Source organism: Babylonia areolata, chromosome 7 (assembly GCF_041734735.1).
Source record: "Babylonia areolata isolate BAREFJ2019XMU chromosome 7, ASM4173473v1, whole genome shotgun sequence".
In the NCBI taxonomy this organism is placed as follows: domain Eukaryota; kingdom Metazoa; phylum Mollusca; class Gastropoda; order Neogastropoda; family Buccinidae; genus Babylonia; species Babylonia areolata.
In genome coordinates, this window is record NC_134882.1 from 26,537,654 (window position 1) to 26,560,856 (window position 23,203).

General features: G+C 45.3%; 1 protein-coding gene across 1 annotated transcript in view; it reads left to right on the forward strand.

Moving 5' to 3' along the window:
- LOC143284216 (amyloid beta precursor protein binding family B member 2-like) overlaps positions 1-23,203 on the forward strand; it is a 278,400-nt gene that overhangs the window by 145,415 nt on the left and 109,782 nt on the right. Inside the window, exons 5-7 of the mRNA XM_076590882.1 lie at positions 1,352-1,464; positions 4,829-5,099; positions 6,197-6,287. Of these exons, the coding sequence (XP_076446997.1) occupies positions 1,352-1,464; positions 4,829-5,099; positions 6,197-6,287 (475 nt within the window). The remainder of the gene's footprint in view (positions 1-1,351; positions 1,465-4,828; positions 5,100-6,196; positions 6,288-23,203) is intronic.

Here is a 23,203-nt window from a genome sequence, read left to right on the forward strand (position 1 = left end):
TGTTGTGTTGTGTTGTGTGTGTGTGTTGTGTTGTGTTGTGTGTGTGTGTTGTGTTGTGTTGTGTGTGTGTGTGTGTGTGTGTGTGTGTTTGTGTTCACTCTGTGTTTGTGCACACACACACACACACACACACACACACACACACACACACACACACACACACACACACACACACACACGCGCGCGCGCGCGCGTTGCGTTCGACACACATTACTGTGTTCAAGTGTGAGTACTTGTGTTTGCGAAGTTCATTGACGGGTGTAACAGTTCTTGAAGCGATGAAAAGCCAGATGCATTTAATGACAGGGAGTGCTGGAAAAATCGAATGTGTCTGAATATGAACTGCAATAACATTGGTCTCTTAAACCACTGGGAATCCACGCTGATTTCATCCCCTCCCCCCCCCCCCCCTCAACACCCTCCCAACCCCACCGCCCTCTTCCCCCGCCCCCCCTCTCTCTCACTCTCTCTCGCTGAACTTGTGGGTTTTTCCACCCATACATTATTAATCAACAAACAACCAGGCAGACAAACGAACAATAACTACAACATTATACACAAACAAATCAATAGCGGTGAGAAAGGAGAAACACGGGACCTGGTGGGACGTTGGCCTGCTGGTGTTGACCCCAACTGGACAGCGAGTGTCCAAGGGTTCCAGTACCATACACTGACTGGGACTTTCACTTCCCCCATCCACCCGGACCTGGAGTGATGGTCTGGGTGCTTGTCATTCGAATGAGATGATAAAGCGAAGTCCCGTGTACAGCATGCGCTGAGCGCACGTAATGGAACCCACGGCAGCTAAAGGGTTTTTTCCCGGCATAATTATTTAGAAAAGTATACTTTATATATTATAACCAGTATATTTGCAGACATAACAATGGGGGGTGGGGGGTGGGGTGGATGGTAGAGCATTGTGGCGCCGCGAGCTTCCTGGGGAGAGTTGTGCGAATTTCACACAGATATATCTGTTGGGATAAAAAGTAACACAATACAAAAACATTGCAATGTATGCAATATACACCGTTGTATGCAGAGTAACAATGTATGTAATCGCACACCAGATACATAGATAAAAAACATATTCTTTATCGGTGGGATAAAAGGACTAACCATGCGTCTGTATTGACTTGACGAATATTACCTTGCGTTGACCCATCTTTTTCCCCCCTCCCCCCCCCCCCCCTGCCCCCGCACCCCCTTCAAAAGACTAAAAGATACATCTTGTTGATCTGGGGAAAAAAGTGAACATTGAAAATAATGAAATCATGTTGATGCATGTGTGTGTGTGTGTGTGTGTGTGTGTGTGTGTGTGTGTGTGTGTGTGTGTGTGTGTGACTGTTCCCAGGCCCAGGTGGCGGACTGGCGGGGGGAAGGGGCGGGGGACCAAACCCCTGATGACGTGGACTCCCAGGGTAACTCCCTCAGCAGAGAAGACTCCGCTTCCCACGCCATCGGCAAGTGAGTGCTCACCGTCTGTCTGTCCTTCTGTCTGTCCGCCCGTCTGTCTGTCCGTCCGTCTTCCTGTCTGCCCATCCGTCCGCCTGTTTGTCTATCTGCCCGTTTGTTTGTTTGTCTGTCAGAGAATATTATGTCTCTCATTTTCTTCGCTAACCTGTTTTTTTCGCTTTTCTTCTGAGTGCGCATGCGTATCTGCGCGCGCTCGATAGTGTGTGTTGTGTGCATGCATGCATGAGTGTATGCGTGTGGTTTTTTGTAGGCTTTGCGCGTGCACGTGTGTGTGCTGAAATCCAGCACATGGAAATTTTTTCTCCCCCTCCCTTTTCGCAGATTTCTGCAAGCACGGGCTTTGAAAGTTGAGGTCGGTATGAATGGATGAAGCCTTTGCGGTAGAGAGGAGAAGTTGAGAGATCGCGTGAGGTAAACAAACAAACAAACAAACGTGCAGGGATGATCGTTTACTGTGTGGTAGGCCGAGGTTTTTTGTGTTGTCTGACCGCCAGGCAAACAAACCTCATCGACAAAGTCGTCACGCTCCCTCCCTCCCTCCCTCCCTGGACAAGGCAAACCAAGACTTGGTCATTTCCTGGTTAACGAGGGTGATAGATAGATTAGCAAGGTACATAACCAAGACTTGGTCATTTCCTGGTTAACGAGGGTGATAGATAGATAAGCAAGGTACATAACCAAGACTTGGTCATTTCCTGGTTAACGAGGGTGATAGATAGATAAGCAAGGTACATAACCAAGACTGGATTATTTCCTGGTTAACGAGGGTGATAGATAGATTAGCAAGGTACATAACCAAGACTTGGTCATTTCCTGGTTAACGAGGGTGATAGATAGATTAGCAAGGTACATAACCAAGACTTGGTCATTTCCTGGTTAACGAGGGTGATAGATAGATTAGCAAGGTACATAACCAAGACTTGGTCATTTCCTGGTTAACGAGGGTGATAGATAGATTAGCAAGGTACATAACCAAGACTTGGTCATTTCCTGGTTAACGAGGGTGATAGATAGGTAAGCAAGGTACATAACCAAGACTTGGTCATTTCCTGGTTAACGAGGGTGATAGATAGATAAGCAAGGTACATAACCAAGACTTGGTCATTTCCTGGTTAACGAGGGTGATAGATAGGTAAGCAAGGTATATAACCAAGACTTGGTCATTTCCTGGTTAACGAGGGTGATAGATAGATAAGCAAGGTACATAACCAAGACTTGATCATTTCCTGGTTAACGAGGGTGATAGATAGATAAGCAAGGTACATAACCAAGACTTGATCATTTCCTGGGTAACGAGGGTGATAGGTAAACAAGGCACATACTATGATTTGATCATTTCCTGGTGAACGAGGGTGATAGGTAAACAAGGCACATAACCATGATTTGATCATTTCCTGGTGAACGAGGGTGATAGGTAAACAAGGCACATAACCATGATTTGATCATTTCCTGGTGAACGAGGGTGATAGGTAAACAAGGCACATACTATGATTTGATCATTTCCTGGTGAACGAGGGTGATAAATAAGCAAGGTACATGCCTTTTGTTGCTGGGTTTTTGTTGGGTTTTTGTGTGGGTTTTTTCCTTTACATTCAGCCCTCGCACGAACTATAGATTGAGACAGCAACAAAAAAAGAAGAAAGAATAACAAAATATCAGCAAAAGGGAAAAGAAGACACTGAAAACACCTGTATCACTGAAGAATCACTCTCGCTGCTTCCTGATCATCCCCCTTTCTCTGTTCCACCCTTCACCGCCCTCCCGCCCAGAACAGTGCAAAAGAAAACACTCACACGTTAGAGCAAACGAAACGGAAATGATGCAAAGACTACAGCCTGGACACAATGTCCTCCCTTCGCATGAGAAACATGCAATCAGATCCTACCCATCCGCCCGCCACACACACACACACACACGCCCGCACACACACACACACACACACACACACACACACACACGCGCGCGCGCGCACGCACGCACGCACGCACGCACGCGCACACACACACACAAGCTCACACACAAGCTCACACACACACACACACACACACACACACACACACATTCACACTCATACTCATACTCACACTCACACTCGCACGCATAGACGCACAGACAGGCAGGTGGATAGACAGAGAAAGAAAGAGCGAGAGAGAACCCACAACGAACCATCCCCAAAGCATAGAGATTGTTGTGGTAGGCTATCGATCAGGTTAAGCGTTGTTTAAACTGTGGTTGACGGGAGGAGGGAGGGGGCGGAGGGGGGAGGAGGAAGGAGAGGAGGAGGAGGAAAAAGGGGAGGAGGGACAGGAACAGTGGGGAGAGGTGCAAACAGCCAGTGTTTGTTTGGGGTGGTTGTTTTTTTTTACCCAAATTTAAATGTGGCATTCACTGTTTAGCAATTAGTGAAACAGGGTGGGTAAATGGAATTCCAAGAAAATATTTTGTAGAAACGATGACATGAAAGCTGTTGGTGATGAATTAAGGATTTAACAAGAGAGGGAGCTCAGAGCGATATGTGCCCCCCCCCCCCCCCCCCACACACACACACACACACACACAACAAAAAGACAACAAAAAAGACACTCTCAGTGTCATTGCAGCTTTTCTCTTTCGCTCGACAATGAAAAAACAACTACCATTAACCTGGTCCTATTCATGTTTTCTTCTCTTCTTTTTCTTCTTCTTTCTCCTCCTCCTGCCTCACCCCCCCCCCTCTCTCTCTCTCTCTCTCTCTCTCTCTCTCTCCTCTCTCCCTCGGTAAACGTTTAGGTCTATCAGCAAATCAAGACACAAACAAAACCACAATGGTCCCCAAGAAGAAAACCTGGACACATTGACCGGGGCAAGTCACAATGCGCTGAGCTGAAAACGGGCGATGACAGGGTTCAGATTAACTGCGGCGTGACGACCACGCACACAACTGGCGGCGATGGAATCAGCTGACCACAACAGTGTGAAGTGGACCAGTTATGATTGATGAGGGTGAAGAGCGGAGGAGGAAGGGAGGAGGGGGCGGGGGGGTGGATGGAGAGAGGAAGTAGGGCTGGAGGACCAGGGATTTGCTCCTTTGTGTGATCGCCGCGGGCGTGGTGAACGGTTTGCCTGTCTTCATCAGTGCTGCTATCGCTGTTGTTGTTGTTGCCATCATTGTGTCTGTGTTCTTGTTAGTGCTGAAGATAACGAGGATGATGATTATGATGATGACTAATCGCTCTTGTTGTTGCTGCTGATCCCATTACGTGAAATGGAGCTGCCGTATTGTTACATGGACTTAAAGCCTCGGGCAAGCGCTATATACGTGCACATTATTATTATTATTATTACTATTATTATTGTTATCATTATCGTATCACAGACTGGAGGACGGGAGCTACATCAACTCCCCAGACTCCAACGACAGCGGCATCCACTCTGACGCCCGCTCCGATGACGGGGTGCCGCCACCCCACAGCACCACCCGGGGTGGGCCGGGTGGCACAGAATCTGGCATGTTCCCCACACACACGCACCAGCACCCCTACCCGCCCGGTGGCAAGAAACACCTGAAGGGAGCTGCCACCACCCCGGATACCCTGACCACCCCAGATACCCCAGATACCCCAGACAGCCCAGACAGCGTGTATGAGGTAACGATAATCATGACTGATTTGTTTCCTTAGGGCAAAAAGGAAAACAGGAATTTAAAGTGATCAAAAAATGATGGATGATATCATGGAAAATCTCTCGCCCTTTCTCCCAAGATTGACTGGACAAACAAACTGAACGTCCGTCCAGGCGATGTTTGTGATGTGGTGATGTGCATGATGTGAATGATGTGTGTGATGTATGTGTGGGGATTTGTGTGATGTGGTGATGTGTGTGGTGTATGTGATGTGGTGATATGTGTAATGTATGTGATGTTTGTGGTGTGGTGATGTGTGTGATGAGATGTGGTGATGTGTATGATGTGGTGATGTGTGAGTTGTGGCGATGTATGAGATTGTGTAATGTGGTGATGTGAGTAATGTGGTGATGTGAGTAATCTGGTGGTCTGTGATGTGGTGATATGTGATGTGTGTGATGAGATGTGTCTGTGATGTGTGTGATGTGGTGTGTGTGATGTGATGTGTGTGATGTGATGTGATGTGATGTGTGTGATGTGTGTTATGTGATGTGTGGTGATGTGTGTGATGTGATGTGTTTGATGTGGTGTGATGTGTTTGGTGTGGTGTGGTGATGTGTATGATGTGTGTGGTGTGGTGATGTGTGTGATGTGGTGTGTGTGTGATGTGGTGATGTGATGTGTGATGTGATGTGTGTGATGTGGTGATGTGTGTGGTGGTGTGTGTGATGTGGTGGTGTGGGTGATGTGTGTGTTGATGTGTGTGATGTGGTGATGTGGGTGATGTGTGTGGTGATGTGTGTGATGTGGTGGTGTGGGTGATGTGTGATGTGATGTGTGTGCTGTGGTGATGTGTGTGCTGTGGTGATGTGTGTGGTGATGTGTGTGATGTGGTGGTGTGGGTGATGTGTGTGGTGATGTGTGTGATGTGGTGACGTGTGTGCTGTGGTGATGTGGTGTGATGTGGTGATGTGTGTGGTGGTGTGTGTGATGTGGTGGTGTGGGTGATGTGTGTGTTGATGTGTGTGATGTGGTGACGTGTGTGATGTGGTGATGTGGTGTGATGTGGTGATGTGTGTGGTGATGTGGTGTGATGTGATGTGTGTGATGTGTGTGATGCAGGAGGTGGCTGTGATCCAGGAGGAGGACAAAGGGGAGGGAACCCCCTCCTCCCAGACTCCAGTGCTGCCCCCTGGATGGCAGAAACATGAAGGTACCTGCCTTCTCTCTGTCTCTCTCTCTCTGTCACTTCTTTGTGTGTCTGGGTCTGTGTCTGTCTCTGTGTCAGTCTGACTCTGTCTCTGTCTTTCAGCCTTTGTCTTTGCCGCTCTGTGTCTGTCTCTGTCTGTCTGTCTGTCTCTCTGTCACTAACATGTGTGTCTGTCTCTGTCTCCGTGTCATTGTGTCTCTCTTTCTCTGTCTCTGTCTCACTGTCTCTCCCCCCCTCTCTGTCTGTCACTAACATGTGTGTCTGTCTCTGTTTTCGTGTCATTGTGTCTCTCTGTCTCTGTCTCTCTATCTCTCTCTGTCTCCCCCCCCCTCTCTCTCTCTCTCTCTCTGTCACTTATATGTGTGTCTGTCTCTGTCTCCGTGTTATTGTGTCTCTCTTTCTCAGTCTCTCTATCTCTCTCTGTCCCCCCTCTCTCTCTCTCTCTGTCACTTATATGTGTGTCTGTCTCTGTCTCCGTGTTATTGTGTCTCTCTGTCTCTGTCTCTCTATCTCTCTGTGCCCCCCACCCCTCTCTCTCTGTCACTTACACGTGTGTCTGTCGCCGTGTCACTATTTGTCTCTCTGTCTGTCAGTCTCTGCCTGTCTCTCTATCTGTCTGTCTCTCTGTCTGTCTGTCAGTTCAGTCTGTGTGTGTGTGTGTGTCTCTCTCTCTCTCCATTTAGATCATTCTCTCTGTCACCCCCCCCCCCCCCCCCGCCCTCAACCCCGCCCCCGTTCCTGTTTTGTGGGTTATCCCCCAACACGATTTATCATCAACGTCACAAGCCAAACCAGTGTCACACACTGGGTCAGGCTGACACGCGCTCACCTGTGTGTTGCACGAATGTTGTGGATATTTTCATGCTACGTCAGTGGAGTTCATCAAGGGTGTAAAAAAACAAAAACAAACAAAAAAACAAAAACAAAAAACATTAAGGGAAAATCTTTTTTTGGGGGGGCGGGGGGGGGGGAGGCATACGATCAGTATCTTCCAACCCTTTGTCTGTCTGTCTGTGTCTGTCTATCTGTCTGTGTCTGTCTGTCTGTCTGTCTGTGTCTGTCTGTCTGTCTGTCTGTGTCTGTCTGTGTCTGTCTGTCTGTCTGTCTGTGTCTGTCTGTCTGTCTATCTGTCTCTCTCAGTGTGTCAGTGTTGGCTGTGTCTGCTGGTTGCATCCAGTAAAGAAAGCACTGTAAGAGATTTATCAACTACGGTCAGTTATGATGCCATAATTCATTTACTGAATATTTCACCTTGTGCACTTGTATCTTTGATAAGGTTGTACACCGCACCCCTCCATGAGGGGCAATGGCCTATGTGAATCATCCCAGTCCGATTATCACTGTGTGTGTGTGTGTGTGTGTGTGTGTGTGTGTGTGTGTGTGTGTGTGTGCGCGCGCGCGCGCGCGCCTCTGTCTCTTTATCTCTCTTTCTCCCCCCCTCTCTCTCCCTCCGTCTCTGTCTCTCTTTGTCTCTCCTTCTTTCCCTCTCTTCATGTCTGTGTAAATGTTTACCACCGATTTCTGCTTTTGCGCTTGTATATGGTGCCCCCCCCCCCCCGCCCCCTCGCCCCTCCCCCCCCCATTTTGTTTCCAATGATTGTTATACTGATTGTTATAGGGATGTGTAAACAAGGTTATACTTTCTTTTCTTTAGTTATTTCCTTCCATCAGATCGTCAGAGACAACAATAACTAGTTACAAAGAGAAAAGAATGGCAGCCATTTTATCTCTCGCGCTAAACATCAGAAATCTTTCCCCGAAAATTGTATTTGTTTTTCAAGAGAATGTGTGTGTGTTCCTGAAATACACGTCTTTCCCTGCCTTGTCCTGCTTCCTCGCTCTGTGACCAAGAAAGCATCAGTACATCTGTCCCATTCTGGGCAACACAGCAACTTCGTGAGCAGTGTGTGGAAGATGGGGGAGGGGTTCTTCTTCTTCTCTTTCTGCTTCTCCTTCTTCTTCTTCTTTACGCTGCTATTCCCACGTTCACTTGTACCAACGAGTGGGCTTTTACGTGCATGTCCGTTATCAACATCGTCATGTAGGCAGGCATACTCCGTTTTCGGGGATGCGCATGCTGAATATGTTCTTGATTCCATAACCCATCGAACGAGGAGACAGATTACGGAGATCGTTAACGTGCGTATCTGATCTGCATGTGTATGTATACATACACCATAGGGGGTTCAGGCACTAGCATATCTGCTCATTTCTTGACCTGGGAGATCGGAAAAATGTCTTCATCCTCAACCCACCTGGCGGAATTCGAACCCAGGACCCTCAGGTTGAAAGTCCAACGCTATAGACCTTGTTCGTCAGAAAAAAAAAATAGAGTAATTTGCCCTTGATTACGCCGGACAGAGAATTCGTAGGGAGTCTCTAAAAGCGAAAGTTGCGAGTTCGTCGATTGTACTTGTGTAAACGCTTCACAGTGGGTCTGGGGAAAACGGGAGGAAAGAAGTACTGTGTGTGCTGTTCGAACTTCAAAAGAAAAAAGGTGACCTCACAACGAATACCAGCCACGAACCGATTGCATAGAGCGTGGCGAGCTCAGAATCACTTCGTGAACTGAAAAGGACCGCATCCTCAGTGGCGATGATATTCCTTCACTTTTCACGAACAAGGTCTTCAAAACAAGCACGGTATGTGACATTTTGAATCGAATATTCATTTTTTATGTTTCAAAATATATTTGTTTCAATTCAACAGCCAAGCCTAAGAATGTTTTGGGTCTGATTTCTCAAGGAGGGATAATTATACTGTCTTCATTTCTCACACACTTATCTGTCTAATGTTTGAATCCAAAAGGACAATTTAACCTTTAAAACGGAGAATTACAGTACACCAGCTGACTGGTCTTTTTCAACTTCCAGTCACCAATGTTGTATCATTCAACTGGATTGTCTGTGTGTGTGTGTGTGTGTGTGTTGGTCACATTCGTAGCTGTGATATTTATTCAGCACAGATATATATGCATCTCTGACACATAGTACAAAACTGACTAGTGTACCCCAGAAACAAACACTACAAAGAATTTTCACTTTACAACATCTGTCAGCACATACTTCTTTCTAGTGGAAATGCTTGCACATTTTCAGAAAGTGCTCTAACAATGATACTGAGACAGTGAGATCCTTGCTACTTCCACAGGCAATGTGAATGTTTACACACACACACACACACACACACACACACACACACACACACACACACACACACACACACACACACACACACACAGTGATAGATAGATAGATAGAGAGATAGATAGATAGATAGAGAGATAGATAGATAAAGCATAGTTATTGTTGCAAATTCAAACAACTCACTGGCTTGAGACTCTGCACATGCATAATGCAGTGATTAGATCTGACACATTTTGGGGGTTGTATGGAGTTTGACTGAAAATGTGTAACTAAAACAAATGTCATAACATTCAAGCTATAATTATATATTCTTTTCTTTTTTTGTCTCAGCTGTCAGATGTGCAAGTCCAAGAAGACATCACTGCTACTTCTGCATCAGCAGTGGAAACCAATGCTGCTGACAGTAAACTGAGTAATTTTACAAAATTTAACAAATTTGGATGTGAAAATATGTAATGATCTGACAGCTTTGCTTCCCCCTTTACACCAATCTGACACTGATGACACAGTGAAAGATGACTTATTAGGGCCTTGAAGACTGTTTTGTCAAAAACTTTAGACTGAAGGGGGGTGTCACACACACACACACACACACACACACACACACACACACACACACACACACACACATCCAAAACTAAATGGTGCTCACATCATAAATAACTCAGATTGTTTAGACAATTGTTCATTGTTTAGCATTTAGGTTTGAATGATGATACAAAAAATTAAAAGAAAATATCTAATCAAAGTGATTTTCTTCAAGTCTGTTTGTGTTTGACTCAGACCTGTTTACATTGCATTTTGTAAACAGTCCAAATTTGATTGTACATATTTGACAACAAGCAATAAACAAATGAAATATATATATATATATATATATATATATATATATATATATATATATATATATAAGATGGAAGGTGGGTCATGCAAATGTAAATAAATGCAAATATTTACACTAAGAATTTACAGCACTACCAGTTTCTAAAAAATGGCATCAAAGAGAAAACTGGTATGTATGTGTTAATCCTTTGGCCAGTTGTTAGATTCAATGAACTGACAGGTTTCCATAAAAGAATACATACTCTAACCTGGTGAAAGTACAGACATATCCATTTTGGGTAAACAGGCCAGCTGATTGTACCAGACTGGTGTGTCTGAATGTCTGGGAGTCTTGAGAAGACTTATCAATGCATGTCACTTGTAATGATGAATGAGCTACACCATGAGATGAAATCATTCTTTACTTGCAGTTAATCATCAATGCAACTGTGATGAAACACACATGAATCAGTTTTGATGAGTATTATCTTTAATCAAATTCCATGCACAGCTCCACCACTCTTCTCCACACAATTTCCATGCTAAACTGCACCACTCATTTCCCCACAGATTTCCATGTTCAATTCCAACACTCTCCTCCCCACAATATGTATTAAAGCTACTCCCAGAAAAAAAAAGTCATGTGATAGAAAAGCCAGAAAAAGATCAAATTCATTGGAACAGCAATGGCCATTTTCTCAAGTCTGAAATCTGTTTTTTTGAAGGCGCGCGCGCGCACCCACCCACCCACCCACACACACACACTCACTCACTCACTCACTCACTCATACTGTGTAGCAATAATATGAAATGCTAGAATGTATATAGATTCTGAATGAATGGGTCGCACACAAGAGCGATACTTTTTTTCTTCAACTCAGTTGTTAAAAATCTGCGGGAGGTCTATGTCGCTGTGACAGCAGAAACTGACTTGACTTCGCCTTCTTGTTTCTGGTTCCGCGACAATTGAAAATCTTTGCACGACGAACAAGTTCAACTTTCGCGCCACTTATCTGTTGTCCGTTCTTTTTCTTTTTTTTTAATACTCTTCCGGTTCTTTAACTTTCATGGATTCGAGCGCACTTTCAGTTTCAGCGGACGTTGCCATGTTGCCTTATCCGGACATCCCAAGGTGAAGGGGCTGAACTTTTCACTGACTTCCGGTTTTCTAACGAACAAGATCTGTAACCACTCGGTTGTTGTGCCCGTGGAGTGTGGGGATGACAGACTGACCCCTCCCCCGCCCCCCCGGCCCCCCCCCCCGCCCCCCGCCCCCCTCCAGGGAAACACCATTCGTTTCCAGTGTGACCACTTAATAATCAGGTCATGTCCACGTGACACTGATGGAGCAGAGAGGGGGGAGGGGGTTGCCAGGAGGGAAGAGGGGGGCAGGGGGGTCTGGTGCCGGAAAGCGATGCGGTGTCAGCCACCTGATAACCATCATCAGGACCGTGGACAGGTTAATTTTGTTCCCCGCTCACATGACATCTCTCTCTCTCTCTCTCTCTCTCTCTCTCTCTCTCTCTCTCTCTCTCTCTCTCTCTCTCTCTCTCCTCTCCTCTCTCTCTCTCACTCTCTCACTGTCAGACGTTTGATAGAAGGTACCCCCATGCAACCCCCCCCCCCCGCCCCCCAATTTGATACTCTCTGTTTCTGCAACCATACTCAATCATTTCTTTTCTTTTTATTTGATTTATTCATTTATTTATTTTGTTGTTGTTTAGTAAATGTTTGTCTGTATGTCTGCACACCCGATATTGTTTCTCATTCTGTCTGTTCGTTTGTCCAACAGATTTTCGACTTACAAGAATAGACTGTAAAGTATCAACCACGTGGTTTTCAGTGATAAACGACACTGCTTCGTCGTATCTTTCTGATCTTCATAATATGCAAAATTGCACTGGCTTTTTGTGCTGCAGCCATGGGGGCTAGTTGGTCTTTGGGAACCATCCCAACGTCCACTGTCCTAAAACCCTCTTGGCCGAGAGTGGGGATGTAACTTAGACAAGACACTCTCCACTTTAATCAAATTCTAGCCCAGATAGTCGGGACACCAGTTGCCTCCTCTGGTGTTCTGATGGTCATGGTCGGACACGACTGACTATCATACATTTAGAATATACTCCCTCACTCAAGGGCACGATAGCCGAATGATCAAACCGTTGGACTTCCAATCTGAGAGCCTTGGGGTTAATACGGGTTTCGGTATACACACGCAGAAAGCAGAATAACACGTCACATATCCCGTAATCTGTGTCAGTGTTTGATAGGCTATGAACACAAGAAGATACCCAACGTGCATATGGATGCCAAGACGGCGGGATAAGTCGTGATACACGAAAAGAAAAGAAAAAAAAGAAAGGAACAAACAAACAAACAAGCAAAGAAACAAAACAAAAAACAGCCCGTTTGTAGATACGAGTGAACAGAGTGAACGTGAACGAACATAGAAAGAATGAAAGAATGTTTTCCTCACGCCATCTTGATAACTGGACACTGTCTGTCGTATTCTTTTGGAGCTTAGCACGTGTGAGGTGCCCTTTGGCTTTCTGGGGTTTGGGTGTGCCTGTTATCATATAGATGACATTGTTTATTATGTAAAGTTTTTTTCTTTTCTTTTCTTTTTTTTTCCTTTTTTTTTTTTTTTTTAAAAACAATACTCCTACTAGTTATTGAGAGAGAGTGAGAGAGAGAGATAGAGAGAGAAAGAGAGAGAGAGAGAGTCTGTGTGGGTTGGTGTGAATAAATCTTTTCGTGAAACGCCTGGAACGGACATTCTGAATAGGCGCTCCAGAATTGTTTGACAGATCTACGTGTCATTTTTTTTCTTTCTTTTGCCGAGGTATAAAAAAAAAAGAAACCCAACATCTGAAAATATCAGCAATCATTTTCGTTGTTTGCTATGAGAGAGAGAGAGAGAGAGAGAGAGAGAGAGATAAGGGGGTGAGGGAGACACAGAGAGAGCGGGGGAGAAGGGGGGGAGAGAGACAGAGAGAGGGAGAGAGAAGGAGGGTGGTGAGAGAGACACAGAGAGAAACAGGGAGAGAGAAGGTGGGGTGGGGGTGGGGGTGAGGGAGACAGAGAGATACGGAGAGAGAGAGAGACGGAGAGAGAGAGAGAGAGAGAGAGAGAGAGAGAAGGGGGGTGAGAGAGACAGAGAGATACGGAGAGAGAGAGAGACGGAGAGAGAGAGAGAGAAGGGGGTTGAGAGAGACAGAGAGAGGGATAGAAAAGGGGGATGGGTGATAGACAGAGAGAGACAGGGAGAGAGAAGGGGGGGGGGGTGAGGGAGACAGAGACGGAGAGAGAGAGAGAAGGGAGGTGAGAGAGACAGAGAGAGGGAGAGTGAAGGGGAGGGGTGATAGAGACAGAGAGAGAGAAGGGGGGGGGTGAGGGAGACGGAGAGAGAGAGAGAGAGGAGGTGAGAGAGACAGAGAGAGGGAGAGAGAAGGGGAGGGGTGATAGAGACAGAGAGAGAGAAGGGGGGGGGGTAAGGGAGACAGAGACGGAGAGAGAGAGAGAGGAGGTGAGAGAGAGGGAGAGTGAAGGGGAGGGGTGATAGAGACAGAGAGAGAGAAGGGGGGGGGTGAGGGAGACAGAGAGAGACGGAGAGAGAGAGAGAAGGGAGGTGAGAGAGACAGAGAGAGGGAGAGTGAAGGGGAGGGGTGATAGAGACAGAGAGAGACAGGGAGAGAGAAGGGGTGGTGGTGGTGAGGGAGACAGAGAGAGACGGAGAGAGAGAGAGAGAAGGGGGGTGGGTGAGAGAGAGAGAGGGGGGGGAGAGAGAAGGGGGTGTGAGAGAGACACAGAGAGAGGGAGAGAGAAGGGGGGGGGAGAGAGAGAGATGTGGGCTCCAGGTGAGCAGCACGGCACAGGGGTGTCAGCTTTATGTGACGTGCCGCTCCTTCCTGCTGGTCTGGAACTCTGGAACTCTCTGCTCTTCTCTCACATCGTTAAATGCTGCTTGGGGTGAGGGGGGGGGTGGGGGGATACAGGCTGATTACAAAAATAACGTGCGCGCGCACCCACATACAAACACGCACACACGCACACACACACACACACACACACACACAAACACACACACACACACACGGGTGCTCGCGTGTACAGACTAAGGGAGAGTGCGTTTGTGTGTTTGGACGTGCGTCCGTGAGCGTGTGTGGAAATGGGTGTGCGCACACGCGCGCGCGCGCGCGTGTGTGTGTGTGTGTGTGTGTGTGTGTGCAAGTGTGTGCGTGCGTGTGTGTGGTGTGTGTGTGTGTGTGTGTGTGTGTGTGTGAGTTTGTGATGTGTGTCTCTCTCACCACCCATCTCCCCCCCACTCTCTCTCTCTGCCTCTCTCAACCCCCCTTCTCTCTCTCTCTCCCCGTGTGAATAGAATAGAATAGAATACTTTTTATTGTCATAAAATCTTAAAGTTTATAAGACAAAATGAAACATAAACATGAGCATTTAAAGAAGAGAAACATTCGTGAACAAATTTCGCCAGCCTTGGCTGTAATTCTGTTAGAAGGATCAATTCACTAGGCTTTGCATTTGGACAACATATACCGATTAGGAATCTGTTCTGTAAGTATTGTACTTTACACAATTGTCGAAAAGGTGAATCTCATCTTCCAAACTGTTACAAGTATCACACAGTCTTTGTTCTGTCGATGTATTTTTATATCTTCCCTGTTCGATTTGTAAGTCGTGGGCGCTGATTCGTAACATGGTCAGTGCTTTCCTGTGTTGTGTATTTGCTGTATTCTTTAAATACTGTTCAATTTTATAATTTGTCACAGCGTTCTTGTAAAATTCTGATGTTATGTTTCTGTTTCCAAAATTTTACATATTCATTTTCAAGCTTCTTGGATATAGCATTCTTTAATCTGTTCACACTAAAAGTGAACTGATTTTACCAAACATAATCTAATGCAGTGCTAGTTATTACATTTCTTATGAAAAGTAGCCACTGAACATTTTTATTTGTTTGACGATACATGCATTTATATGTTGTGTATACAAGTGAATTTTGAGGAAGCTCTAATATGTGTATCGAGTAGCCAGTAACTTGACATATTATTTTTAGGCTAATAGGGAATCTTCCAAATTCTCCTAAAACGGGGAAAGCCATTGCTCTTTTATATGCACCAAGTAATTGTTTACAAAACTTGACATGAAGTCTTTCATGTGGAAGTTTGTTAAAAAGACAATTATATTCTTCTGCTGTTTCAATTATGTCCTCTCCACATTTAAAATGTAGGGGTGTATTTTACGGACATTAAAAAAACCCGATTACTTTTGTCTTTTTTGTATTCAAATGTAAGCCCCATTGACTGCAGTAAGAATGTAAAATATTTAGGTTTGGTTGCAAGCCGTCTTTAGATAATGATAAAATAACTAAATCATTTGCATATAAAAGACATGGAAGTCTAGTAGATGAAGTGCCAATCGTTGGGAAGTTCATATCTGTGGTAATATCATTTATGAAAATATTGAATAGAGTTGGGCTGGGTGTATTTCCCTGATGTACCCCTTTTCGAATAATAAATTATCTACCGTAATGATCTTGTGATTTTGCGTAGATTTTAGCGTTCGTATACATATTTTTTATGATATTAAAACATTTACCTTTTATTCCTATTCGGTGTAGCTTCGGCGTCATTGCATCATGCCAAACACTGTCGAACGCTTTTTGAAAATATACAAAACAACCATATAGTCGACTGTTTTTTCTTTTTATTATCTCATCTACTAGTTCTTTTAAAACAAAGATTTGATCAGTGGTTCTATAGTTGGTTTTTTTTTGTTTTGTTTTTTTCGAAATCCGGCTTGTTCTTTGATCAAAACGTCGTTAGTCTCCAGATATTCATTCATTTTTGCATTCAGGATTGTGCAGAATACTTCACCTAATGTATTGGTCAGTGTAATTCCCCGATAGTTATTTGGGCCCATTGGGTTGCCGCTTTTATATAAAGGGATACTGATACCAGTTTTCCAATTGTCTGGATACATACCTGTTGTATATATTATATTATATAGCTTTTGCATGACAGGTAACAGAAACAGAAAACTGCTTTTGATCATCTCATTTGTTATTGCGTCCTATCCTGGCGATTTTTTTGTTTGTTTGTTTGTTTTTTGTTATGTTTTTTTACTTAGGCATGCCTTTCGTATTTCTTCTTCAGTAATTTCTTTATCAAAACTTAATGTATTACCATCATCTAACATTTCAGTGTTTTCAAGTTCATCTTGAACTTTTGCTTTTTGCTCGCCGTTTATTTCCACATCTTTTCCAATTAAATTTTCTCAATGATAATCCATTTTGAAACATTTAATTGATGTTTGCATTCGTTCTGTTCTCCCAGTGTCTAAAGTTTTAATTGTTTTCCATGCTGACTTTGGATCTTATTGAGTGCCTCGTTTAATTCTTTCACTGGGAGATTTTTATATGAACGTTTCTTTTGTTTACCAGTCTGTTGTATACCTCTCTCTGTGTGTGTGTGTGTGTGTGTGTGTGTGTGTGTGTGTGTGTGTGTGTGTGCAAGTGTGGGTGTGTGTGTCTGTGTGTCTGTGTGTGCGTGTGTCGGCACTCAGCTCTGCACACAGAGGAGTGAGGATGAAGTGCAAGGTGCACACACACACGGCGAGTCCTCGAGGAAGAGCAGGAGACAGGGAAGAGGCGGACAGGTTGACACGTGACAACGCCGGGCTGATTGCTGTGGACTCAAACCTCTCCCCACCCCATTCACCTCCCTGCCCCACTGTTTGCCTGCCTCTCCTACCTCATGCCTGGCTTTTAGCACTGCGTACTCCTACTCCTACTGCCGGTGTCATGCCAATTCAATCACCCCCACCAAACCCCCCTCGCCCCCGCCCCCCAAATTAATCCCCCTGGATCTGAAAAGACTCCAGCGGAGAATTTTTCCCGGGGAAGACTGCATACTTGCCTTGAAAGGACTCGACCGCACGCCCTTGGAATCAAAATGTTACCAAATTAATCAGAAAGAACAGACATTAGGGAGGGTCTGCCCGACCCACTGTCGTCGGATTTTCGTCGGGACTCGCCGGTTATTTTTTTTTTATTTTTTTTTTTTTAGCGAGAACAGCGTGCGCATGTGCGTCTCCATTTCCTTTTTTTCCAGGGCACCGAAAGGCTAAAATATCGTCGTGGAAATCGCTGTTTTGACGACAGGATTTTGAACATTTTCGGTGACTATTTTTGCAAGTCTACAAGGTATATTTGGTTTAATAATTACACCTATTATTTGGTTTGGTCTGCTGTGTTTACTTTGAGCGCGTTTCTTGTCATATATATGCCATTACGTATTCGAACTGATCCATTTATAAACTCTGCCGAAATGTCCGAACAAAAGCAGCGTAAACTGAGAGAAGCCAGTTACGGTGGTGGGCTGCCCGTGTCGTCATATGACCTACTTCTCGCACTGCGAGCGACGAAAAGTCCGCCTCGAAAGCGGACTGCACATCCTCCCTGATTGCAGGGTGGGTTTAAATAGTGGCAGCTCCCAACACATTCCTGTCCTGGTCCCCAAAGTACTCCATGATGGGTCAGTGTGGGCTGCTATCTTTTCCACTCCAGCAGTCAGTCAGGGGCAATATCACAGACTGCACACAGAACACGGATGTCGAGTATTGAAGGGCCTGCCACTTACCACTTCACGGGGAGTCAGTTTTGGAGCAGTTCGGCTGGCCCAGAAATGTAATTCCCTTGGAGTCTGTCTGGGACATGGGATGGAGTCATTCTAGTTCTGCCCCAAAATGACCCACCCCAAGACTTGAGTGAGTATGAAAATAAGAGACGATTTATGACGTGGGTGTTTTTTGTCCTCTCTCTCTCTCTCTCTCTCTCTCTCTCTCTCTCTCTCTCTATATATATATATATATATATATATATATTTTATATATATATATATATATATATATCAATGGAAAAGTGTGCTAGAGTAGATAATTATCGGGTAAGGACTTGAGTAAAATAATTTACCCGCCATGAAATAAGTCCAAGAAGAGAGAGAGAGTGCTCGCGCGGTGTGTGTGTGTGTTTGTGTGCACGTGTGTGTGGATGTGACATTTGTGATTTGAAAATATTGTTTTGTTGTTTGTTTGTAAATTGTTGTTTGTTTTTTTGGTATATTTTTCACCCTTGTCTGAACCCCAATGACGCGATAACCAGGCTGTGACACAGGTAGCCTAAGCGCGTGCCGTCCCTGCCCTGTGCCACACCTGTTGATTTCAAGGTGAATTCAGCCACGACAGTGCCAGTCATAGGAGATGGTTGATAGAAGCTGTGGTCACTTTGCTTCAAAGGGCATCAGTGAAATGACCGCTTTGGGTCTGGCAGTTTGGCCGACTGAACTCCCCAAGTTTTGAAAGAGGCTTTCAGAAAGCTGACGAACAAATCTTTTTTTTTTTTTTTTTTTTTTTTTTTTTTTGCTTTGTTGGTTGATTACGGTGTTTGATAACTTAATAATATTATAATAATAATAATAACTGGATATTTATCAGCGCTTTCCTCATTGCACAAAGCGCTTTACAGTCGACACACACACGCATACGAAACACACTCAGTCCTCAAGTCACAATCATGCACGGAAAACACATTTGTACATGCAAACTCGTACGTACAATACAAATATACATACATACATACATGCACACACAATACAGCGTAACAAATATACCTACACAATCAACTACTTTCATGTATGAGAGAGGGTCTAGAGGAAATGCTGCTGGAAGAGGAAAGTCTTGAGGTTAGATTTAAAGGAAGGCAGTGAGGGGCTGTGACGGACGTGGTGCGGCAAAGAGTTCCATATTTAGAGACATTTGATCGTGGAAGATTTTTTTTCTGATGAAAACGTGGTATGAATATTAACTACCCGGACCGTGCAGAGTATTGGTGGTGGTATAAAGAAGCCATCGTAGAGAGAGGAATATTGCTGAGGTCAAAGAAGAAAAGTCATACAAAACAAGTATTGAGTACTCCGGAAACAGTGACTTGCCCTGTCCCTGGTCTGTCTCTGTTTCCGTTTGTCTGTTTCTGTCTGCGTGTCTGTCTCACTCTCTCTCTCTGTCACAAAAATGCACACGCACACGCTTCTGTGTGTGTGTGTGTGTGTGTGTGTGTGTGTGTGTGTGTGTGTGTTTACATAGCATATGGTCTGAAACAGCAACTCGTGTGTGTTCTAAGAATATTTTTAATGACATGCACGTGGGAGAGTAGCCAGGCACGTAGCCTTCGTTTTGATTTATTGATATGGATACTTATATAGCGCTTATCCTCGGTCGGAGACCAAGCTCGAAGCGCTTTACAAACACGGGGTCATTTACACACCAGGCTGCCTACCTGGGTAGAGCCATCATTCGTTTCCTGTGTCATTCAATCAGATTTCAGGCACGCACACATACACACTCAAACAAACATAGTATTTACTATTCACTGTCAAAGGCAACGAGCTGGAGAGTCCTGTTTTCGTGTCGTTGCTTGCAGAGGACACACCGCCACACAGAACGGCAAAGGACCATCACAGCAGTTCATGCCACATCCTCTGGATTAATTACAGCAACATGCATTCATTCGTGTGGATGCTGACCCCTCACACACAACACACACAACACACACACACACACACACACACACACACACACACACACACACACACACACACACACACACACACACACACACACACACAGCAAGGTGGAGTTGCGGTAGGATTTCCTTTAACATCACCTAGTTGGATTTTCAATCTGAGGGTTCTGGGTTCGAACCATGCTTATGGCACTCGGTGGTTAAGAGTGGATATTTTTTTTCCGATTTCCCAGGTCAACAGATATGCAGACCTGCTACCTCCTGAACCTCGTTCTTGTGTATACGCATGCAAAACAACAACAACAACAAAAAAACAACAACATAATAATAAATCCAATACGCACGTTGAAGGTCCCGTAACCGATGTCAGCGTTCTGTAGGTAATGGAAACAATAACATACCCAGCATGCGAACCCTCGAAAACAGAGTATGGTTACCTATATTGAAAGGTAAAGAAGAAGAAGAAGAAGAAGAAGAAAAACGGTGTACGTAAAAGCCCACTCCTGCGTGAACGTGGGAGTTGCAGCCCAGGAAGGAAGAATAACTGTCATGGCTCTGCAGTAGATAGCAGAATGACCGGAGGGGAAAGTGGTTTTCCACACACCACCTCACAGACAGCACAGAAGACCACCAGATGTGTGTTGCCGGTCAGTGGGGTGAAAAACCGACCTGACCACGTCCTGACCGATGTGACGTCCCAGAATGACCCTCACCCCAAAGTGAACTCCATTGAGTCATTCAGGCATAGACACTATAATTCCCTGAGATATTAGTGTCTGTGATTCAGGTGAAGGCTGAATTGACGCGAGTGGGGTGAAGGTGGGGGGCGGGGGGGTGGGGGGGGTAAAACCGAGAAGGCTCCAGTCCTTGCCCTGAAATGAGTCTGCACCCTTAGATTTTATCAAATTGATTAGAAAGCTCAAATCAGTATACGACTGGTGAAAACCCAGGGTGGCAGCCACCCGCACATTTCCTGTCCCGGCCCCAACAGCTCTCCATGAGTCCGTGTGGGCTGGTGTCTCCTCCACTCCAACAGTCAGTCAGGGCCAATACCTACCGAGATATACACTGTATAAGTAGGTCTATGGCAATGCCATACTGACTCCACGCACACACGGGTGGAGCGTATTTGGGGCCAGCCCAACATAATCACCCCATCCCCAACCCCTTCTCCACCCCTAACCCCGCCCCCACCCCCACCCCCAATACATCCAAACTCCTACTGGTAGAGATGCCCTGGTCTTCACCGGCAACGAAGGACAAACAATAAACGAAGTGGAGAAATAACGAATGAAATCCGAAAGGAAGTGATGGGGGGAGAAGGGAGGGAGAGAGGAGGGCAGCTGGGTGGGTGGGCGGGATGGGGGGTGGGTGAGGGGCCGCAGGTGGGAGGGGCAGTGTGACCTATGTGCACGTGCCAGGCGCGCGCATGGAGCATCAGCCCAGCAGAGGCTGACAAACTGGTGTGATGTCCTTGATCGTCGTCACAGCACCGGACGTTATCAACCTGTCACCCACTTGCCAGCCACGCCATTCTACTGTCTCTCTGTCTCTGTCTGTCTGTCCATCTGTCTGTCTGTCTCTCACTCTCTCTGGGTCTCTTTCTCTGTCTCTCTCTTTCGGATTTTCTTTATGTCTCTGTTTCTCTTTGTCTGTCTGTCTGTCTTTATCTCTCTCTCGGTCTCTTTCTCTGTGTCTATCTCTTTCTGACTTTCTTTGTCTCTGTTTCTCTCAGTCTGTCTGTCTGTCTCTCTGTGTGAGTCTCTCTCTCTCCCCCTGTGAGTCTCTCTCTCTCTCTCTCTCTCTCTCTCTCTCTCTCTCTGTGCCTTGTGAGTTTCTTTCTGTGTCTCTCTCGGTGTCTGTCTGTTTTTGTCTATCAGTGTCTGTCTGTCTGTTTCTGTCTGTATGTTTTTGTCTATCGGTGTCTGTCTGTCTGTCTGTCGTCTCTCTCTCTCTCTCTCTCTCTTTTTATCCCCCCTCACTCTTTTGTCCCCCTCTTTCTCTCCCTCTCCCCCCCTCCCCTTCGCTCTCTCCCCTGGCTGTCTGATGTGCACGCACGCTGCACGTGTAGTGAGGACCGTTTCCTGTGCAGGGAACATTGCTGTTCAGTGTTAACTCTGTCTGCATCAGTCACCACTGCTGGGGAATGACTTCCACCCGTCTCCCGCTGTGACGAGGGCCAGGTGTGTGTGTGTGTGTGTGTGCGTGCATTTAAATGTTTGGTTTTGATCGCCTGTTTTCAGTGATAACAACACTCCTTCCCTGAATCTGTCTGTGTCTGACAGTCTGTCTGTCTGCTTTTCTGTTCGCTAAGACTCCCTCAGTTTGTCTGTCTGTCTGTCTGTCTTCTTCTTCTTCTTGTTTTTCTTCTTTTTCTCTCCGCCCGTTTGTCTCTCTTCGCCTGTCTCTTCCTCCCTCCCTCCCCCCCCCCCCCTCTCTCTGTGCCTGTCTGTCTCTTTCTCTGTGTATGTAATCTTCACATTTCAATAGAAGACACGTTCGCTGAGCAGTCGGAACATGCTGAGCGTTTTTCTGATGCATTCACGTTCCTGTTCTTCGTTTATTTATTTATAGTCTGTTCATCGTTGGGTTACGCTGCTGGTCAGGCATCTGCTTGGCAGATGTGGTGTAGCGTATATGGTCTGTCCGAACGCAGTGACGCCTCCTTGAGCAACTGAAACTGAAACTGAAACTCATCTAAGATGATGATATTAGACTGAAAATAAATGATATTATAATTATCATTATTTGGATAATTATCATTCCTATCATAATGGTGATTGTTAGTATTAATTAGAAATCGACATTTCTGTATATTCGAATGAAAAGCGGGGCGGTGGAGGTGGAGGGGGGCGAGGGGCAAGGGGGAGGGGACTAAGAAAGGAAAAGAGACAGAGAGAGAACAGAATGTGGAAAGGATAGAGTACACAATCTAAACTGGAGAGTGTGAGTGTCAGTGATTGGAGAAAGAAAAAACATAATATTGGAAGGGTGTGTGTGAGAGGCGGGACGGGGGAAGCGGGATTAGGACCAAAAAATTATGAATAATCACATATTGTATGCACTACTTCTGTAGATTATTATTTGAAAAGAGGTTCATGTGGGGACCTACAATAAACAACCAACTGAACTATTTAACACATAACTAGCTAACTTTAATAAAGAACAGTTTGAAATAAATAACTTTTTTCCAAAAAATGTTAACATTTGAAACTGGTAACACGTGTTCCTTAAATTCTGGAGGCAAAAAAGGTTTCATTACTAAACAGCGGGTTAAAACGTGCTCTACTGTTAAACGTCCCTTGCAAATGCATTCAATATTTTCATAATATTTTGTGTATGGGGCATTTAGT